The following is a 16,112-nucleotide window of genomic DNA, read 5'->3' as shown; positions in this document are numbered from 1 at the left end:
CCAGACACAGAAGGGCAACATCCTGTGTGACCCAACTCACAGGGGGTCCCTGGAGGAGCCCCATCCACAGAGACAGAGTAGATGGTGGGAGCCCAGGAGAGGCCAGGGGACAGGGAGTCGGTGCTTCATGGGGACTGAGTCTCAGTTTGGGGAGATGGAAAGTTCTGGAGATGGATGGTGGGGGTGGCTGCACAGCAGTGTGCATTTGCTTAATGCCAGTGAACTGTACTCTCGCAAGTGGTTAAAAGGGAACGTTTTGTTATGTATTTTTACCGCAATTACAAATTAATTGACTAAGAAGGACAGTAATGGAGGGCAGGTGGGGTGGAGAGGGTCAGAGATGACTCTCCAGAGGACACGATCTGATTTTTGTCCGAAGTCTGTCTGGTGGCTGGTCAGTGGGCCCTGAGGGCGGAGAGCCCTTGCCTCTTTGGCCATATCACCGAGAGCCCCTGGTTTCAAACGCAGTAAGCGTTGACAGTGGAGGGTGCACGGAATATTGCGGGGGGGATTCTGAGCGCAGACACTCTTTCTTGAGCAAGTGTCCAGGCAAGAGGCAACCTGCGGCTGTGAATGTGTGAGGGTGCTTGTTGTCCAAACCAGGAGGGCAATGGGGAGCCACAAAGGGTTGGGAGCCACGGAGGAGGATGAAGTGGGGTTTCTCCAATTGACAACCACATTTCTCCCCGAGGGTCTCCCGCCACGGCAGCCTCACAACATTTTCTATCCCCGACAGCGAACAAATTTTTTTCACACCTGCCTCCACCCACCCCTCATCGGACTAAGGGAACCTCAGGGCCAGGGCCCGTGACCACAGGACCCGGCTGGACACAGGACCTAAACACACATCTGTAACATGGATCAATGAATGTTCAAGGAAGGAATGTGTCCTCAGTTCTAGGCGGGTGCGGAAAACCGCATGTGATGTGTGCTAACTGGGATAAGACTTTAGTGACTGAAAACAAGAAATGCGGGCAGGGGTGGATGGGACAACAGGGCATCCTGGACAAATTCTTCCCCGCTTCGTTCCCCTTTTTTATTTAGGGGAAGTTCACATTAACAAAACTAATCATTTTATTTTATTTTTTAAGATTTTATTGTTAAGTAACCTCTACCCCCCACATGGGGCTTGAACTTATGACTCTGAGGTCAAGAATCACATGCTCTACCAACTGAGCCACCCAGGTGCCCCCCAAATTAATCGTTTTAAAAGTGAAAATTCAGCACCTAGGTGGCTCAGTCGGTTAGGCATCTGACTTCAGCTCAGGTCATGATCTCACGGTTTGTGAGTCTGAGCCCCGCATCAGGCTCTCTGCTGACAGCATGGAGCCTGCTTGGGATTCTGATTCTCTCTCCCTCTCTCTCTGCCCCTCCCCCACTTGCAATCTCTCTCTCTCTCTCTCTCTCTCTCTCTCTCTCTCTCTCTCTTTCACAAACTAAATAAACTTTAATAAATAAACTAATAGGGCGCCTGGGTGGCTCAGTTGCTTAAGCGTTCAACTCTTGATTTCGATTCAGGTCATGATCTCCTGGTTCGTTGGTTTGAGCCCCTTGTAGGGCTCTGTGCTGACAGCACAGAGCCTGCTTGGGATTCTCGGTCTCTCTCTCTCTCTCTCTCTCTCTCTCTCTCTCTGCCCCTCCTGCATTGGCACTTTCTCTCTCTCTTAAAAATAAACATTAAAAAATTACAAAAAAAATAATTACTTGATTTTAAAAAGTGAGAATTCAGGGGCATTTGGTACATTCACTGTTCTGTGCAACCATCACCTCTGTGTAATTCCATAATATTCTGAAACCAAAAAGAAACCCCATCTCCATCAGCCATCACCTCCCCCAGCACGCCCTCCCCCTCCCCGGCCCCCACGAGCCCCCCTCCTGGCCGTGGACGAGCCCGTTCTGGACGTTTCACACACGAGGACTCACACCCCATGTGGCCTCTCGGGTCTGGTTCCCTCCCTGAGCGTCGTGTGTTCAGAGTCTGTCCCGCGGCGCGCCTGTGTTCAGGGTCCCGTTCGCGGGGCGCCGGGTGTGGGCGCCTCGCTCCTGCTCCCGGTCGAGGGATGTGCGCGTGCGCGGTGGACACGGTCATGTCCGCTCACCTGTCAAGGGCCCCTGGCTGCGGCGTCTCTGGGCGGTGTGCTCTGTGCTGCTGTGCAGCGTGTGTTTGTTTTCAATGTGCGTGTTTGGGGACTAGGTTTTTTGAGTGCTGTACTAGTTTTTCAAATGATATAAATCTGTTGCCGCCCATGTTTAAAACTTGGGGAGACGTTACCTAAAAGTTGCCATCCCAGCCTCTGTATGAACAGTTGGCCACCCTTGGGTCCAGCGGCTGGTGATTGCCACCGACCCCTGTGAGCGCACGAGGAGCCCCCTCCCAGCCTACTGCCCTCCTCACCTCAGCCACCTGAGGCCCTGAGGCCCCTCATGCAGGGGTCTCTCAACACCTGTCATCGCCAATAACAGAAGGGTGCGCCCCTGAGAGTGGTCTGACGGCGCGTGCGAGGTGAAGCGAGGGCCCCCCTCTGCGAGAGCCCGCCTGGTCTCCATCCACGCCCAAGGATGGCCTTGGTCATCCATTCAGCAAATATTCACCGAGTACCTACTGTATGCCAGACACAGTGCTAGAAACATCGGTGAACGAGGCAGAGATCCCGACCCTGGTGGGAGTAGTGTTCTCAATGGGGGAGACAGACAATCGGAAATAAGTAAATGATATAGCATGATTTAAGTGCTATGGGGGGGGGGGGCAGTGGGAGTAGAACAGGGTAGGGGACTAAGAGGTGGTCCGTGTAGTCCTCTGAGGACGGTGGGATATGAACAGTTCTAAAGAGGGGGAAGGGTATTCCAGGCAGCAGGCACAGTCTGTGCAAAGGCCCTGGGGGCAGCACCAGGCCTGCGTGTTGGAGGAACCGAGGGGAGGTCCGCGTGGCTGGAGCAGAGTGGCAAGAGGGAAACACGGAGGAATGGAAGGGATGCAGGGGATGGGGGCAGGTCGCACAGGGCCTTGGGGACTTCCGTGAGGACTTAGGCTTTCACACGGAGGGAGGTGGGAGCCTCCGAGGGCTGTAGGCATTAGGGGGCGGGACCTGACTCGGGTGCTCACGACCGTCCTCTGGTGGCCGCTGAGGGGAGGGCGGACGGGGGCGGGGCGACGGTGGGACCGCGCGACCCCGGGGACCAGGGTGGGGGAGACTGCCTGAGATGAGGAGACGAGGTGGTGGACTGGGTGGACGCCAGGACCGGGTACAAGTGGGCAGATTTCGGATGTGCTCTGAAAACTCCGGGGAGATTTCCTGATGGAAATGGGTGTGGTAGTGAGACTGAGTCAAGGTCAAGGATTTGGGCCTCCGCACCAGGAAACATGGAGGTACCAGTGCCCGAGGGGGGGATGGGACTGGGCGGCCTGGGGGTGAGAGTTGGCACCTTCAGGGTCTGGAGTTGAGGGTGAGGTCTTGGTGTCGGACCAGGGAGTATCGTCTGCACACAGGGGAGGTGACCGTACAAGAAGCATAGCCAGAGGGGAACATTAGCCTGGGATGGGGGGGCATTGGGGAGGGTCAGGGGTCCCCGAGGCCGCATGACCAGGGAGTGTCGAGAAGGCAGGAGGGGGACATCTTCGAGCTGTTCAGAGCACGTGGGATGGTGTCCAAGAGAGACTGGAGGCAGGGGCTGCGTTCCCCGAATTCCAGGAACTCTGCCCAAAGGGGCAGAAAGGCCAGAAGGGCTGGAGAGGGACAGTGGGACAGGGGTCCAAGGAACAACGTCGGCGGGCCTGCGGGGCAGAAGCCAGTAGAAAGGGGGACAAAGTGAAGCAGGAGCTAGGGGATGCAACAGGGAGGCCGACCTCGAGAAAGGGCGAGGGCCACCTGCGCGGCCGCCAGGGCCGGACCCCGACCCCGAGGAGGGCGCGGCAGGAGCCGGCGGTGCAATGACAGGGGCGGCCGCCAGAGGGCGCAGCCTCCGCCTTCCCCGGGGACGGACTCCGGGGAGGCCCTGGGGAGGGTCTGGCTCCCCGCCCAAGCCACACCCGCCCTCGGGGCTCGGGAGACCGCTGGAATCTGGGTGTCTATCTCCTAGGAAGGGGTCCGAGACCCTCATCGGCTTCTCGGTGTTCCCGGGGACGCCAAGCCCTCACCAAGGGGCCCCCCCCGCTCGGCCGCCTCCAGTCGGGAGCTGGCACACGGCCGGCGTGCAGAACGTGGGCAGCCCCCTGGGCACAGGGGCCAGGCGGAGCACAGACAGCGGGGGCGGGGGACACTCTGGGGAGGAGTCCTGTCACGCCCACGAGCAGCCCCAGCGGCGCAGGCTCCCCTGCCGCCCGGCTCCCGGTGCCGGAAGGGGGCGGGCGCGGGACGCCCCCGGGCGCCGTGTCACCGCGCCTCGGTTGCCGGGTAACCGAGCGGGAAGGAGGGGGGTGCAGCTGCGAGAGGCGTGGGTGACACGGGACGGCAGCGCGCTCTGCTTCCAGCAGCCCCCTCCCCAGGCCTTAGGGCTGAGGGGGCGTCATCCCATGCCCCCACCAGGTCCCGAGATTCAGGGCCCCACTGCCTCACTTTCTGCAGCGGGACGCTGGTGACCTGGGGGCTACCCTGTTGCGTGGGACACAGAGACTCAGAGAGTTCTCCGGTTGAAGGCCAGAGGTGAGAAAGACCACACAGTCACCAGAGTCGGGTTTAAAAAAGGGCTTGTTTAATTAAATACAAGGAAAAGGCCAGGCAGGGCAGGGTAAGGTGGGGGGGGGGGGGGGGGAGCGCCACCTGACAGCACGAGTCCCTTGGGGCCCTCCCCTTGAGATGCCACAGCGAAGTGGCTGGAACCGGGTCCCAGTGACCTCCAGCTCCTTGGGGGAGGAGGGGCACAGGTCTGGCCCGACCCCTGGACATGGGAGAGGGGCCAGGGACGAGTCCTCGGCCTCCTGGGCCCTCAGACCCACACTTCACGTCCTGTGGACAGGCACCAGCCAGGGATGGGACAATCAGGAGGACGTCCATAAAGACATAAAGGAAAATGGGACCCCAGCCTGCCCCCACAGACTAAGGCATCTCACCAACACTGCTGGCAGGGAGGGTTTAAGGGCACGAATGGGCCAGCCCTGCCAAGATCTGCCCAGAGACTGGGCCAGAAGACCCTTCCCAGCCCAGCTCCAAAGGGCTTCCCTGGCCTCCTCCCCAGGACCCCAGGCACCCACCCCCTGATCCTGCTAAGGCAGGTCCAGTCCACACCGCCAACCAGATCCCCAGCCCCCAGTGGGGAGACAGAAGGGTTCTGGAACACACGTGGGTGCCAAAAACCTCCTGCAGCCAACAGTGGGCGATAGGTCCTTTCAGGGTCTTGGGACAGGGACCCTGGGTCTGTTCCATTCTAGGGCACGGCCCTCAGTCCCTACCCAAAATGAAATCCAACCGAAGCCACAGTGGGAAGACACCAGGAGGGGTCATGGCGCTTACCCCTCCCTACCATAAGTAGGAATCATACAGACCTTCCCCCCAACACCCACACCCCCTGAGGACAATGGACCACCCATGGGGCCCAGATCAAGAAAGGGATTGGCGCCTGAAAAAATATTCTATCCGGTCCAAAAAAGCGAGCTATCCCATGGGGTTCAGGGGTCAGCCCTCATGCTTCCTGCCCTTGCAAAGCAGGACCTCAACCTCTGGTCCAGGGGCACCTGCAGGGAAGGGCTGCCCGATGCTCAATGACTGTCATGGTCCCAAACAGGAGGGATTGATTGTCACGTGATGCTATGGAAGGCCAATGCTGGGGACTCTACCCCGAAGGTAGCAGTCCTCACTCACACACTCACACACCCACCCAGAGGGGGGCCGCTCACTGCCCCCCTCCTTCCTACCAGCAGAGACAGAGGAAAATAAATAAGCAGGCCATCTGCCCCAGCCCGTGTTATCCACCTTCCCCAAACGAGAGTCAAAATGCTCTTTGGAAGAACCCCTTTCTCTCCCTCCCTACCCCAGTTTTAGGAGCAAAACCTGGACCCCACTGCCTCCCCCCTCCCGGCCTCCCCCCTCCCCACCCTGCCCCCACTGCTGGGGAGCTGGGTGGCAGGGCAGAATCTGTGGACACCTGAGATTGAATACCCGGATGGGGGCGGCTGGAGCCGCACCCCAATTCCCTGAACGTCTCCAATGGCTTTCAGTGGGGTGGGGGGCCCCGGGCGGGGTGGGGGTGGGGCCGCGGGAACCCCCGGTTCATCTATGGCTCTTTGCACACATCATCCCAACCTGGAGAGGAGGGCTGGGGGGCCAAGTCTGAGCACTGGTTACGTGCCCCTTTCCTGGGCCGCTCCCCCCAGACCCACCCTCTCCGAAGCAGGGAGGTGGCGATGGGGGGAGGGGAGCGCCGGCCGGCTGCCCACCTGGGGTTCCTGTTTAACACATAGGAAGAGAGTTATCCGACATGGCTATTTACACACACGGGGCCCCAGCCACCCCTCCCAAGGGCCACCCCCCCACCCCCACCCCCAGTGTCGGGGACACCGGCTGTCGGTCCGTGGCCCGCCCCGGGCTGTGGACAGCAGGCGTTTTGCTGGTGCTCCAGGCCCAGGCCCAGCAGGGGTGCGGCAGGGTGGGCTGGACTAGGGCCCTTACAGGCCAGAGGGGGCCGGGCTGGGCGCGGGGCTGGGCGCGGGGCTGCCCGCCAGACTGCACGGCAGCGAGTCGCTGGGCGAGGTGCTGCGGGCGCCCGGGCGCCGGAGCAGTTCCGGGCGGAAGCCGGGGTGGCGGCGCGCGTGCTTGGTCAGGTGGTCGCTCCGGGTGAAGCGCTTGGAGCAGAGGGGGCAGGGAAAGCGCTTCTCGCCGGTGTGCGTCCGGTGGTGGCGCGCCAGCTCGTCGGAGCGCGCGAACTTCTTGTCGCAGCCAGGCCAGTCACAGGCAAAGGGGCGTTCACCTGGGCAGAGGAGGCAGAGGGCAGACAGCAGGGTCAGTGGAGGGGGGAAGGGGGGCGGGGCAACTCGTCCCCCCCACCCCCACCCCCGCGCCCCGGTTCTAGAGGCTGAACTCCGGGCGTGAATTCAACACGTGGAAATGTGCAGAGGAAAGCCCCACTCACTTCAAGAACCCCTAATTAGTATTCCTGCCCTTTCTTTCCTATGAACTCGTAGTAATTCCACGAGCAGTTTCCGTGCGTTAAAAGAAGACCGTGCGGAGCCCGAGCCCTTCCAGGCCCGCCCCCGCGGCACCACCGCACCGCCTCCGTGACATCCGTGACAGGGTCTCGCGGTGCACGAGCCACACACACGTGCGCGCCTGCTCGGAACGCATGCGGGGTTTTGCAGGGGCTTCTCCCGATGCAAATGGATCCCGCCGTCCCCACCTCCACCTCCGCTCTCCTTTGGAGCTGACCGGAGGCTCTCAGGTGTTCACAACCCGTTGGCCCTCTCCTTTTGAAAATGACCACCCCAGACGCAAAGTCGGTGTGGGGGTGCCTGGGCGGATTCCCGTGGCCCAACGACCCCCTGACCCTTGTGGCCCCTCTATAGATGGAGAACACGTGAAGGGCCTCTAGGGCCACCTGCAGCCCCACACGGGGGCAGAGGGAGGAGAAGGGCACGAGGCCCAGGCACAGACGGCCGCCGGGAAGGGGAGGGCCTGGAGGCCACGGCCACTGGCCTCACCCCGCCCCCGCGGAACAGACCGTGAGGGGAGGGGCGGGCCGTCACCCTGCAACTTCCTCTGCAGACCCCTCCCACCTCCCCGGCTGGCCTCGCCCATCCTGCCGTGAACCGAACGGCGCTGCCAGCCCCGAGCGCCTGTCCCCACCCACCCCTCGCGTCTGGGGTTTCAGCCCCAGAACGCTTCAGCCCGACCCCCAGCGAGTATTATCAGCATCTCCCCGGCCGACCCGGGAGCGCCGAGGGCCCCACCTCTACGCAGGGTCCACCGGGGACCCCGCCACGCCCCAGGCCAAGGGGTGGTAAGCACCCTGGAGCTTGCACCCTTGCGCCCCGCGCCTGGAACCCTGGACTCCCCAGGCGTTGCTTTGTCCACGAGTTCTGGAGTGTGTGTGTGGTGGGGGTGTGGACAGAATGTGGACACCGATCCGTGATGCCCGCACCCCTGTGCTATATACCCTTTGTGGCACTGGATGGAGCCCCACATAGGAAGGTAGAGCACTGGAATTGGGGGAGGCCACAGAGCGGTCAGGGTGGTCACATCCTGGGTTACATGCTGGCCCTGCAGTGATCCAGGCTGACCTTGTCTCAGGGAACACACCCAGGAGAAGGTACACGGTCTAGGATCAGAGAAAGGCTCCCCAAACAGGACCGATGGTGGAGGTAACCAGGAGCCAGCAGGAAGGCCCACGGGACAGACCTGTGGCTGTGGGGGCAACAGGGTAGGCCAGGAACATCTCTGCTCTGAAAGCTAAGGGACTGTCCTGGGGAGAACCGCTGGGGAGGGGTGGGGGAGGGGAGTAGGGGTCAGAAGAGGCAGAGGGGCTCCTGCCATCTCCCAGGGCCCAGGAAAGAGCGGGACCAAAACCTCCCCTCCCCCACCCCTTCTTCCTGGCTACCACCAGCACCAAAGGAGGAGGTGGAGTCCAGCGGTCCCCCCAGGAAGATTTCTTGTGGGTTGCCTGTGGCTCAGGCTCACGCCTGGGGCAGGGCATGCCCCAGGAGACTGTGAATCCAGGTGAGCTTGTCACCTACCCCTGGGGGGGGAGGGGAGGTTACACAACTATGCCCAAGACCTCGCAGACCCTAAATCTCTGGGGCTGCACCCTTCCCTGGAACAATCCAGAAGGCAGGGGGAGGGGTCTCAGCAAGGGCCTCGTCTATGGAACCACGGAGCTCAAAACAGCCCGGAAAGGACCCCATACCCCACCTGGATGGCGGAAGCCTTGGATCTGACAGTTCCCCGGGGCTGCAGTCTGGGAGAGGGGAGTCCGGTTTTGGAGGCGGGGCTGCTGGCTTTAGACCAGACCTGGTGCCAGGGGGAGCGGCGCCCCTTCCGAGGGGCGTGCGGTCCTGTCGCCATCTTGCAGGGCGCAGGCGGGGCGGAGGGGGGGCGGGCATCCCGCTGCTGGCGCGCCCCGCAGTTGGCTCACTTCCCCATTTCGGGCGGCGGGACTAGTACCCGCCTCCCAGCCTCCCCTCCTCCGGCAGTTCTACTTTGCAATGAGCAGGTTGCAAGAGCGGTGCCAGCGCCCACTGGGGCAGGACACATGCAGCCGCCGGGAACACAGCTGCCGCACGTAGCTCGGTGGCGGCGGGGACATCCGCAGCCCAGCCGGCCTCGCTCACGTGGTCCCGCTCCCTCTAGGGCGGGGGGTGGGGGTGGGGGGTCGGGGTCGACTTGCCGCCGGCTGGACGCCCGCCAGCCCCGCCCCACACCCAGTTGCTGGGGCGCTCACGTGCACACGCGGGTGGCGGAGACCTGGGCGCGGAGGCTTCCCGCCGCCCCCACAACGTCGAGCGAATGCCTGCAAGATACCAGGCCCTGTCACCCTCCCACAGCCCACTAGCCAGGAGGTTGGTGGGGAGCAACCAGGAAGCTCAGAGCCGGAGGGGACCCTAGGTACGGCCACCGGCTGCCCCCAAGCAGACTGGAACAGGGACTAGAGGAAGATGTGGTGGGCGGGGCCCTGGTGGACATAACCTTTTGACTTGGGCTGGGGTGACCTCGGGACAGTTGGGGCCACCACAGTGCCGTGCAGGCTCAGAAAAATGGAGGCCAAGAGGTCCTGAGACCTGACACAGGACAGAGCAAAGGTGGTCCCTGAGCCAGAACGGCTTGGCCTGCGTGGGGTGGGTGCCCCACCTCCCCCCGCAGGGCCAGGGGCCAAGGACCAGGACTCTGACAACTAACCTTCACCGTGACCTCCTGAGGTCATCCCTAGGGGTAGGGACGGGTGTCTGCCAGCTGACCGGAACAAATGCCCACCTACCAGGAAGACTGCATGGGGGAGGACAAGTGAGGGAGCACTCTCGCAGAGCTACAGAAGGCGGGGAGCAGCTGAGACTACCTGAAGACGGCCCCCGAGTAGTCCAGAAAGAGCCCAGAGAGCAGTTCTGGAAATACAGCAGAAAGGTGGAAAATAGATGCTGAGGTCTGGAGAGCAGGGCAGGGGGTCCCCTTCAAGTAGCCATTATGGCTTTACAAAGACCAGCCCACGGGAGGCTTGTCTACTCTGCGATTTTATTTCATAGTTTTTAAGTGATCTCTACACCCAACGTGGGGCTCAATCTCACCCCGAGACGAAGAGTTTCATTCTCCACCTACTGAGCCGGCCAGGTGCCCCGTTCTGGGATTTTATTATTATTATTTCCTGAATTTATTTGAGAAAGGGAGTGTGCAGAAGCGAGGGGGGACAGGGAGGCAGAGGGAAAGCCAGAGAGAATCCCAAGCAGGTTCCGTGCGGTCAGCGCAGGACCTGACACAGGGCTCCATCCCCGGAACTGTGAGATCACGACCTGAGCTGAGATCAACAGTCAGACGCTCAACTGACTGAGCCACCAAAACGCCCCATGTTCTGTGACTTTAACCACCCCCTGGGCCCTGCCCCCGAAAAGCCAAGGCTTACCACCTACCCCACCCCACATCCCAGCTCCTCCCATAGGGTTCCCCTTTCAAGCACTGTGTTGTTGCCACGAAAACTAAGGCAGGCATCCCCCAGCCATCTCTCTATCCCTCACCTTGGCCTGCGTGGTACCGGGCAGCAAATCCCATCAGTAACGCCTTCACAATATCTCCAGACCCCACCCTGGCTCTAGACTCCAGCTCCTGCCTGGGCTGGTGCAACAGCCCATAGGCTTGGGGCTGAGCCGCCCAGTCTGTGCTCTGCCCTCCGAACTCCCAGAGCTACTACTCCCTGATCCAGGATCAAAGCCAAAGTGTTTACCTTTTACCCCGCTGGTGCACTTCACTGTCCCCTTTCTTAGCTTCAATAACCTTGTGCTTAGCATCTCCTAGGTGTGATATCTGCCCCCTCACCTGACTGCAAAGCCGAGGGCACAGGCCTGGCATGCCATGGGCACCTAACGCATCTGTGGAGAGAGTCTGCGGCTGGGAGAGCTCCCAGCCAAGCTTGGGCTGCTGGCTTAACTGTTGGTTCATCATGCGGTTCGCCCCTCCTCCCCGCCCTGCCCCCCCCCCCCCCCCCAGGTAGGGGCTCCCACTACCATTTGTTTAAAGGGCCAACCACGTGCAGCCCCTCATCCCCCCCTTCCTCCTTGAAGACCCACACTGCCATCACCCGCTTGGCACCCGGACGGGCATCCTTGGCATGGGGGCTCTTGGTGCCTGGGGATGAGAGGGTAACACCGCCCCCAGCCCCCCCCCCTCCCCCCCCCGCCCCCAGCATGTGTGATGGGGAGAACAGTGCTGGGCAAGGGTGACAGTGAGGGCCGGCCCTCCAGCCCTCACTCCCCTGGCGGCCGGCTCCTGGAACTGGTATCACTTGCCCGCTCCCAGGCCATCTGGGCCACGTTTATCAGGGAGCCTGGGCGGGGGTGGTTATCGCCCCCCACAATGTTGGGGGCCCTCCCGCACTCCCCAGTTACAGCACGGGCCTCTCTGCACCCTGCCTGCTACAGGAGGGAGCTCACAGGCCACCCCCACCCCCTCCGGCCTGGCAGTGTCCTACCCTGCCCCCTATAAGCCACCAGTCTCCTGAACCCCACCTGTCCTTGAAGGAGCTCACAGCTCTGCCAGGGGGAGAGGGTGGGGTCTATGTCGGCTCAGCCCTGGGAGGGCGATGCCTGCTTCCCCTCCTGGCCTCAGTTTCCCCATCTGCTTCTCCCCTGGGGGGGCTCTTCAGCAAAGAATACCACCTCTGCTGCCCTGCCCCCCTTTGGGCTGCTCAGTCAGAAAAACTAGGGTTCACCCTAGCCACCTCCTACTCTCTGGGTCCTGGGGCTTCTTACTTGGCCCCGGTTTGTGGGTTGGCCCACCCCTCTCCCTCCCCTACCACAGCCCTCCTCAACCCCTCTCCCGGGACCCTAATCCCTGCTCCATAAACGGATTTTCCTCTGCAAAGCCGGGCCTGCCTTCCTGCCCACCCTCCACCCTGCCCTTGGGATTAAATGGAACCCTTCACCTGCTCTGACCCTCCCCACCTCACTTCTCCACCTCATCCTCAAAACTCATGCCCCAGGGCCCTTGCCCCCATCCCCTGAGGCCAGGGTGTGGTCCCCTCTCTGGGGACACACCCCTTCCTGCCCCACAGGACCCCATGCTATCAGCTGAGAAGCCTCTTCCTCCATCACTGCCACTGTCACCCCCTCCCAAGGTTCCAGAATATAAGGGCACAGGGACTGGGCTCTCCCCGCAGTACCTTGCACACTGGACCCTTACCTGATTTTCCTCAAACTTAAGGAGAGTGGGTTTTAGAGTAAAACAGGGGGTCTCTCCTGGGGGGTGACCTTGCAACTCCCCCAGGGGACACCTGTCACTGGTCGCAACCGGGTACGTTCCTGGGATTCCTGGGATGGAGTGAGCAAGGCCAGGGATGTTGCAGAACTCCCCAAGGTGCCCAGGACGCCCCACAGAGAATGGCATCAGCTGTGCCCCGGGGATCAGACCTTGGCCTAGAAGCTCCCCTTCCCGATCTGAGCTCCCTCTTGCCAGGAAGGAGCCTGAGACCCCAGAAGGCGCAGGGCTCACCGCGTGCTCAGAGCTGGGGGCTCTGGGGCAGGGGAGCAGTCCGGATCTGGAGGTTGGGAGAGCAGGGAGCAGCCAGCCAGCCTCTCCTCCCACCCCCGCCCCATCTCCTCTCTTCTCCGTATCCATAGCAACAGCGTCAACTTCTCCTGAAGCTTCCGAAGTGCCTGCCCACCCCACACAGGAGAGCTCTGTGCTGGGGCTGCAGGCCAGGCCCCGGGGCAGCACAGGACAGCCCTGCCCCTGCAGCTGGGTGGCCCTCTGAAAGACTCCACTGCCCTTCCAGCCTCACCACCCCCAAGCCAAGCGGAGCAGGGACGGTGGGGGTACCACACTTGACCCTGGCCAGGCACCTGATCCCAGTCTGTTCATCTGTAAAATGGAGCTAGGCTGGGATTGGACTTCATTCTCTTTACTGAGAGGAGGAGTGAACCTCAGGCAGAGCAGGGGGAGACAGGCCTCTGGGGACAATCGGCAGACAGCTGACCTCTAATTATTGTTCCTCCTCACATCTGTCCCCAGGCCAGCCCCTGTGAATGGGCAACACCAAGCTAGCCTTGGGGCACCAGGGACAAGCATGGCTTCCCCACCCCCAAGCCAGGTATAAGGGCAGCGACTCCCCCCGCCCCCCCCCCCCCGCAACTAGGTGCCAGAAAAGCTACGCGGGGCTCTGTGGTCCGGCGGGGGGGGGGGGTCACAGATACACTGAACCCCAGTCTTATGCAGACGAGTGTGTGAAACCCTCGAGAAACAGAACACCAGGGGTGCCTAAGTCCAGGATTTCCAATCTCAGGAATAGCAGGGTTGGCCCAGGAGCTGCGTTCTCTGGGTCCCCACACCATAATTATGAAAGAGGGCTTTGGGAGAGGATACCCGGAGTTACAGTTCCTACTGGCACTAGGGATCCATCCAGGGAGGCCACCCTCTCCTGGGACACTCCCCGGATGAGCCCAATTTTCTCGTTTAAAACATGGATGACAACATTGGCGTCCTGGGCCCAGTAAGGAGTCCCTCTTCTCCCAGGGCTTAGGGAGCCGGCCGCCACTGCCTGGGGGCCTATGGAGGCTCTGAAGCACTCCAGGACACCCTAGAGGAGGGTCTCTTGGGAGCCGCTGTAGGAGGTGGCCTGGCCACCCCCTTCAACCGACCCAGAAGGGAAAAGCAAATCAGTGCACCAGAGCCTCGCCAGGCAACAATTACCTAGGACAGGCGGAGGAATACAGTGGGAGAAACAAGGTCCCTCTCTGGCTGGTCTCCCGCTCCAGCACCCCCATTGTTCAGACAGGCAAACTCACCTAGCATGAGCCAGAGCTCTGCTCTGACCCCAGCCCCCCACCCAGAGAGGAATCTGCCCTCAGATCCAAATAAAGATGCCTCTCTGTGTTCACGGCCCCCCAGGTGTCCCTCACACACACCTCAGTGCCTCAAAGTGTAGGTAACACCCAGGGACTGCTCAGAAAAGGACGGAGGATCCTGCAGGAAATACAGACCCTCCCCCCTCAAGTCTGCCCTGGCTGCCCTGTCCTGCCTTACGCCCACTAGCAAGCAGAGCCTGTATGTCCCTGTGGGCAGGATGGGGACTGAACAAGACATGAGGCGGGGAGGGGGGTAGAGCAGGGAGGAGGGCGCCTGGCATCCGAGGCCTTGCAAATGGCCTGAGGCTGCCCCACCACGTCCCCACCACACCACTATGGCCAGCCCTGCTTTCTTGCCCTCTCTCCACAATGAGAGTGTGTCCACAGAGCCAGCGTTGCGACACGAGAAACAGTGACGTTCAGAAGGCAGACTTTCGTGAGCCCTTTACACAGATGAAAAAACTGAGCTCCGGAATAGGTCTCGTGCTGGAGAGGGGCAGGGCTGGAATCGAAGTACATCCTCACAGCCGGTGGCCAGATGCCCACCGCCAGGGCAGGACCGCCTTCCACACTCAAGCCTAGGCCAGCCACCAAGACCCACCTTCCCCCTGACACCCCAAACTCCCAGCTGGAGACCATTCTCAGCGTCGAGGGTGGTGGACCCAGAGGGGGACATGGGAGGGGGTGACAGGGTGATGACGGCGGCCCTGCCTCAGACTCCTCCAGGCGTCCCCTCGCCGCACCCCCCCCCCCCGCTCGGCTGTGAGAGGTGACAAATGTCGCTGAACCCTCCCCCAAAGCCTGCCTCCAAACGCGATGAGGACCTGACTCCCTCAAGGGTCCCCTTTCAAATCCCTCTCCCCACCCCACCCCGACTCTGGCCCCAACCCTCACTCTCAGCCCCGCCCTCCGTCGTATTAAAACTCATAAGGAAAAAAAAAAAAAAAAACAAACGCGCGGGCATCCCCCCACCCCGGCTCCCGCGCCAGGCGCTCTGCTGCCCTCGGGGGTGAATCCTCGATGCCACCCCGGAGGCGGCGGCGCGGCTCCTCCTCCCTCTCCAGATAGGGAAACTGAGACAGGGAAAGGAAAACACAACCATCTCAGAGCTACGTGCTCCAACCACAATATCCACTCCCCAGACCCAAACGCCACAGGAAATTAAGGAGAAACGGAGCCGAGGGGGGAGGGGACGGTCCGGGAGCCCCGATCCCGCCCACGGACCCCATCGCGCCGCGCGCCCCGAGAGCGCCTGCAGCCACCACCGTCGCGCCCGCCAACCGCGCGCCGCCCGACCGCGTGGCCGCCACGCCCCCTGCGCGCGCCCCACCCACCGAGGCCCCGCCCGCCCGGCCGGCGCGGCGGCGGCCCGGGCGCGCCCCCCTCCCCGCCCCCCACGCGCCACGCAGTTTGGGGGTCCCGGAGGGGGAAGGGGCGCAGGAGACCGCGCGCGCGCGCGGGACAGGGGAGCGGGGCTCACCTGTGTGCGTCCGCAGGTGCGACTTGAGGTGTGAGGACTTGTAGTACGCCTTGGCGCAGCCCGGGAAGGGACAGCGGTGGCTCTTGGCGGCGGCGGGCGCGGCGCCGGGGGCGCGGCCGGAGGACGGGGACGAGGCGGCCGAGGAGGAGGAGGCGGGCGAGGCGCCCCCCGGGGCGGCGCCGGGCCCGCTGCGCAGGTCGGCCAGGATGCTGGCGGCCAGCAGGTGGGGCGCGGCGGCGGCGGCGGCGGTGGCGGCGGGGCCCGGGCCGGAGGCGGCGGGGGGCGGCGGTGGCGGGCCCGGGGGCCCGGGTGGGGCGGCCTCGCGGCGCGGCGCGCGCACCTCCAAGCCGGCGGCGGGGCCCGCGCCCTCGGGGCCCGGTCGCCCGCGGTGCACCACCGCGCCGGAGGAGATGGCCATGAGCACGTCGGCAGCGAAGTAATCCACGCACGCCACGGCCGCCGACATGCCGGGCAAAGGCGCGCGGCGCGGGCCGAGCGGGCTGAAAGGAGGCGGCGGGAGCGGTGCCCGTCCGGCCGGCGGCGGCTGCTCGAGTGCGGGAGGCGGAGGAGGAGGAGGAGGAGGAGGCCGGCGCGCGCCGCCGCCGCCGCCGCCGCCGCCCGCGCTCGGCCCGCCCCGCCCCGCCTGACGCGCCCTGACGCACCGGA

At 62.8% G+C, this 16,112-nt stretch overlaps 2 protein-coding genes across 2 annotated transcripts in view; both read right to left on the bottom strand.

Annotated features, from left to right (window-relative positions):
• Window positions 1–16,112, bottom strand: part of ATP8B3 (ATPase phospholipid transporting 8B3) — a 129,386-nt gene that overhangs the window by 45,010 nt on the left and 68,264 nt on the right. The gene's annotated exons all lie outside the window — the stretch shown is intronic.
• On the bottom strand, window positions 4,668–16,097 carry KLF16 (KLF transcription factor 16). Its single transcript, XM_058728529.1, has 2 exons — window positions 15,447–16,097; window positions 4,668–6,900 (listed from the first exon to the last, which is right to left on the bottom strand). The coding sequence occupies exons 1-2, from the start codon at window positions 15,910–15,912 to the stop codon at window positions 6,599–6,601; spliced, it is 768 nt and encodes a 255-aa protein (XP_058584512.1). The 5' UTR covers window positions 15,913–16,097; the 3' UTR covers window positions 4,668–6,598.

This window comes from Neofelis nebulosa, chromosome 4 (assembly GCF_028018385.1).
Source record: "Neofelis nebulosa isolate mNeoNeb1 chromosome 4, mNeoNeb1.pri, whole genome shotgun sequence".
In the NCBI taxonomy this organism is placed as follows: domain Eukaryota; kingdom Metazoa; phylum Chordata; class Mammalia; order Carnivora; family Felidae; genus Neofelis; species Neofelis nebulosa.
This window is presented reverse-complemented; position numbering and strand designations above follow the sequence as displayed.